We start from the raw sequence: 5,484 nt of genomic DNA, 5'->3' as shown, positions 1-5,484 counted from the left end.
TATTACGAGTTAATGCAAATGTGAGTGGATCAATAGGCTTAGCAATGGGCATGGCTACTTGGGTGGGTGATGAGCTCACGATGTCAGCCCCAACTTGAAAAAGCCTCTCAATGCGATGGCAATAGGCGGGGTGCTGCAGATTGGGTCAGAAATATAGGGAGAAAAGCATGCATGAACCCAACCGCTGGTTGGGGCTTTTTAAAAAAAAAAAAAAAGAGGAGCTCCCAATTAAACTGATGTAATAAGTAGCATCTCAGGTGGTCCTGTTAGTTGGGCGGCAGGCAAATGGAAAAAGATCAATATCATTTGCCAGTGATTATGAGTGCTTCACGCTGGTCTCGCCACCCGACACCTGAGGTTCAATCTGCTCAGTGGCGTTATATATTAATGACGGATTTACTGTTTATTTCATTTCAGGATGGCGCCAAAGAAGAATGTGGGCGGTCCCAAAGGAAAGGGACCTGCCAAGAAGACGTCGGCAAAACGTCCCCTCCCTCCCAGCGAATCATCATCGGGGGAGGATGACGTTTCTGCTGAAGAATTAAATGCCTTGATGGCCAGAATGGAAAAATTTGAGCGAGAGAGAGGGTTGTCAACAAGGGAGGCGGGGCCGCGCCCGGCGCGACGGGCAAGCAGGAAGCTGATTTTTAAAAATCTTCTCTCCCGTATGTCTGTTTTAGAGGCCGGCCATACAGCGGTGAGGCGGGATGGAGAAGAGCCGGAACAACCAGAGCCCAGCCGGGAAGAACAGGGTCCCACTGCCCCGTCGGTTGATCAACCTCAAGCGGCCCGGGGTCAGGCGGCGGCGGACCAGTCAGCACCATCAGCACTGACTGACGCCGCGCCAGCGATATCTCGGCCTCAGCTGGAAATTCCAGAAGTCCGGCCTGAGACGATTGCAACATCATCGGCCGCCGCCCCGGCTTATCCGGTTCGAGCATCCCCCTCGGCGGCACCGGCCGTTTCAGGGTCGGTGTCAGTGGGACAGCCTTCCGTACAAGCCAGTGTTGTAGACGGACCGTCGACATCATCAGGTAATAACAATACACTGGTCTGGCCTTGGGGCCCGAGCCAGGCGCAAAACACTACATCTACTCCTCTAAGTGCGACTATGGTGATAGCAGGACCTGCAGCCACTAAGGCTGGTCCTGAAACGCCCATAGTTGCCCCCATAACTTTAGAAATGGCTAGGTCAGGAGACGACAACCAATATTGGGGAACTGATAAATGGGTTCTGCCTATAGTTGCCACGGCAGCCTCAGCCTCTTTGGGGGCTCATTTATCACAGAAAACCATTGATAAGATACTCAGGAACGAGTACATAGATATTTTCTCCCTATATTTTAGGGAGTTAGAGAAAAAAGAGAAGGACGACATGGATGAGGAACGAAAAGAAAAAATGAAGAAAAGGCGGGTCGAGCAAAATTGGAAAAATTGGATTGCATGTTATACTATATATGCATCCCTGTTAGTTGAAGCTCACCCATATAGGGCCAAGTCCCTATTCAAGTACCAAAACATTATCTATGGGGCATACGTGAACTACACGGGCCAGGCGTGGCTGGTTTATGATTGCCGCTTCCGTACAGAAGCCGCCACAAAGCCTAATAAGAGATGGGACCTCATCGACAGTCAATTGTGGATGGAGGTGATGAATACAACCAGGGCAGTTTCTGGTGAGAAGGCGGATAGTGGTCACACTATACAGAACGCCAAAGGGAGTCAGCCCTTTCGGCTGGGAAACCCAGCACAGCAGCCGCAAAGACAAAAAGGAATGTGCTGGGGATATGCGGCTCGCGGAGTTTGTGCATGCAAGGATTGCACATACCAGCACGCCTGTGCGATATGCCAAGGTAACCACTCAACCAAGAGCTGTTACAAGGCAAAGCCAACAAGGACTGGGCCAAGGGCCTTCCAGTTCAACAGAAAGAACCCAGGACAAGGAAATCTTCCAAAAGGGCCCCAGCCCAATCAGGGTGGGGCCGCTTAGTGGTTTGCTAGAAAGGTACCCTGACAGAGCAGCAGCAGAGTACCTGCTTGCTGGCTTTACAGAGGGCTTTCGGATCCCGGCCCTTGGGCCACGTTCCCCTTGTCTAGCAGCCAATTTGAAGTCGGTCAAAGGACTCGAAAACATAGTTGAACAAAAAATAAACAAAGAGGTTAGAGAAGGCAGGGTTTTGGGTCCATTTGTCGGACCCCCCACGCCTCAGTTTAGGGTTTCTCCTTTGGGAATAGTTCCCAAAAAAGCCATCGGTGAATATCGTCTTATTCACCACCTGTCTTACCCGAGAGGGGGATCAGTGAATGACGCCATTCCCGACGAACAATGTTCGGTTAGCTACACATCATTTGACACAGCGGTACGGTTAGTACGGCGGTATGGGCCGGGAGCAGAGTTGGCAAAGTGCGATATTAAATCCGCTTTCAGGCTGCTCCCAGTGCATCCGGCTGATTTTGAATTGTTGGGATTCCAGTTTCAGGGTCTTTTTTATTGCGATCGGGCTTTGCCCATGGGATGCGCAGTCTCTTGCGCCGCTTTTGAGACGTTTAGTACGTTCCTAGAGTGGGCAATAAAAGAGAAGTCAGGCCTTAGAGGAGTCGCACATTATCTCGACGACTTTCTTTTTGTCGGCAAGAGCGGATCAGGGGACTGTGGTGCCCTGCTATGCGCTTTTCAGCAGCTAGCGGAGTACCTGGGGGTACCTTTAGCAGAAGAAAAAACGGAAGGCCCCCTCACCGTTTTGACATTCCTTGGGATAGAGCTTGACACAGTCAACCAATTTTCGAGGCTGCCGGACGGAAAGGTCTTGGCTTTGATTGACAGGATTAGTCAATTCCTGCCCCGACGGAAGGCGACCTTAAGGGAATTCCAACAAATAATTGGTCATTTAAATTTCGCATGTAAGGTCATAGCACCCGGACGGGCCTTTCTGCGCAGACTGTGTGATGCTGTCACGGGGATAGCTTTGCCCCACTATCACATCAGGCTGACAAGTGAGATTAGGGCAGATTTGTTCGTTTGGCTGCAATTCCTGCGCCAGTTTAACGGAATCTCGTTTTGGCGTCAAGAATTGATGGTGAGGAATGCCCTAGAGGTGTCTTCAGACGCGGCAGGTTCAATTGGATTTGGAATATACTTTAAAGGACACTGGTGTGCTGAAAGGTGGCCAGACGACTGGCATTCAGCAGGAATAACAGCTGATTTAACCTTTTTGGAATTCTTTCCTATCTTAGTGGCAGTCACCCTCTGGGCTGACATGTTTGCCAATGCCACGGTGCATTTTTGGTGCGATAATATGGCCACAGTACAAGTCATTAACACACTGACATCTAAATCACGCAGGGTCATGGGCGCCATTCGGCAGTTTGTCTTACACTGTCTAAAGTTTAACATATTGTTTCGGGCATTCCACATCGCGGGTCTCAGTAACACCTTGGCTGACGCTCTGTCTCGTTTTCAGATGGAGCGATTCAGGCAGCTGGCACCCGACGCGGACGTGGCTCCAGAACGCATGCCGGACCATCTCTGGAGGGTTGGAGTGACGAGACAGCGTTAGGTATGAGTTTGGCTCTCGCACCCAGCTCCAGAAAATCATACATTAGGGCGGTCCAAGAATTTCTAGATTTTAGACAGCAATATAACTTGCCGGGAGTCATGCCTGTCCCTTACGAGCAGCTGGCTCAGTTTTGTGTATACAATAGGAGGAGAGGCTTAGCACCCCAGTCCATTAGATCGAAGTTATCAGCGCTCGCCTATTGGTTCAAGGCCCAGGGCCTTAGCGACCCCACTGATGACTTTAGGATACATAAATTCTTAACGGGATGGTCCAGGCAGCGCGGGCATCCCAGGGATGAACGGCAGCCGATGACACCCGCTATTATGAAGGGACTTAAACAGTTATGGCCCAGATTGTGCACCTCACATTATGAACAGGTTTTATTTCATGCCGCGGCTTTGACTGCATTTTTTGGAGCTCTCCGGGTGAGTGAATTGGTGGCATTATCCAAGAGCGATACCTCACACCGTGCATTGTTGATTTCCGACATTAAAGTCCTTCACGATAGCATGGAAATCAATATCAGAGCTTCCAAAACTGACCAAGAATCTAAAGGCCAGGTATTCAGGCTGCTAAAGTGCAGCGAGGAGGACCTTTGCCCCGTGATGGCCATGACACAATTTACGGCGCTCAGGGGCGGTGAGAAAGGTTACCTTTTCTCCCATCAGGATGGCAAGCCGCTGACCAAGTACCAATTCTGGACCATCACAGCTAAGGCACTGGACATGTTGGGATTGGGTCACCTTAAATTTGGGACCCATTCCTTTAGGATTGGTGCTGCCACAGCAGCAGCTGAGATGGGATATGGCGATGATGAGATAAAAGCCATAGGTAGATGGAGGTCTGGCGCTTTCAGAGGTTACGTGCGGTCAGTTTCATCCTAGATGTGGTTATCGTTGCAGGTCTCTCCAGGCTGGCACATAGAAGACGGGTCCTGGTCTGCGGACACAGTTATGTCTTTTGGGCAGGGAGAGAGGCCCTCAGGACTGCCTATGGCCAGCATTTGGGGCTCGCTTCCACGGCAGCGGTGGAATGGAGAGGAAGGAGAGGCCTGCGTTGGGACGGTTTGTGCCCCTTGTTGTTTAATGCCGGGAGTGTTCTGCCTCCCGATGTGTTGGTTATCCACCTCGGTGGTAACGATTTGGGCCTGTTAACAGGCAAAGCCCTCTTTTTACAAGCAAGGGCAGACATCCGTAAAATTTGGTGGACATGGCCCGGGGTGCACATCGTTTGGTCCGCTATCATACCTCGTCGCAGATGGCTCGGAGGAGGCGACGTGGGAAGGCTCGAAAAAGCCAGGAAGCGAGTGAACCGGGCCATGCGGGTATTCATGATCCATCAGAGGGGTCATTTTCTCTCACATCCAAATATCACACGAGATGATGAGAGGTTATATCGTAGTGATGGAATACACCTATCTGAATTGGGCAACCAACTATTTTTGCAAAATTTACAAGAAGGTATCAGAAGGGTGTTAGAGGAATTGGTGGGGGATAGGGGCGAAATAGACATTTGCCCCTAATCCGTGGCGTAAATAGATAGAAAATTCCCTTTAGTCGGTGTGCACCTAGGGCACCCCTTTAAGGGGTGAAAGGCCGTTAAGTTAAACACTCGCCTCCAGTTTAAAGGGGGACGTGTAGTTAAATGGCCTTTAATTGGAAGGAGTCTCGATACAAGAGTTCTGAAGAGACTCCTTATTCCTTTCCTTTGAGGGTAATACGGTTTTATTACCGAAACCCAGGTGCTTCGCCCGGAAGTTGTTGTTATCGGGTAGAGACTCTACCTGGGTTAGGTTGCATCAGTTCCTTACACCCTTGAGTTAGTTCAGAACTTAAATAGGTAACGTTAAATAAAAGTTGCCCAATTTGAATCCAAAACATTGTTGTTGTGTCTTTATTTCTGGTGTTACTTCGTGGGTTGGCAGACA

General features: G+C 50.1%; 1 protein-coding gene across 3 annotated transcripts; it reads left to right on the top strand.

Moving 5' to 3' along the window:
• Positions 1-215: 215 nt before the first annotated feature.
• LOC137096146 (uncharacterized) lies at positions 216-5,256 on the top strand. Of its 3 annotated transcripts, XM_067464552.1 has the most exons (3): positions 239-1,034; positions 3,462-3,557; positions 4,460-5,256. In XM_067464552.1, exons 1-3 carry the CDS (start codon positions 419-421, stop codon positions 5,077-5,079), a joined length of 1,332 nt encoding a protein of 443 aa, XP_067320653.1. In that variant the 5' UTR covers positions 239-418; the 3' UTR covers positions 5,080-5,256. The 3 variants fall into 3 exon arrangements, with proteins under 3 accessions (XP_067320651.1, XP_067320652.1, XP_067320653.1); XM_067464550.1 differs by having other exon boundaries at positions 216-3,557; XM_067464551.1 differs by having other exon boundaries at positions 218-1,034; positions 3,462-5,256.
• The last annotated feature ends 228 nt before the right edge of the window (positions 5,257-5,484 follow it).

This window comes from Anolis sagrei, chromosome 2 (assembly GCF_037176765.1).
Source record: "Anolis sagrei isolate rAnoSag1 chromosome 2, rAnoSag1.mat, whole genome shotgun sequence".
In the NCBI taxonomy this organism is placed as follows: domain Eukaryota; kingdom Metazoa; phylum Chordata; class Lepidosauria; order Squamata; family Dactyloidae; genus Anolis; species Anolis sagrei.
The sequence above is the reverse complement of the archived record's forward strand: the minus strand, read 5'-3'. Positions and strand labels throughout refer to the sequence as shown.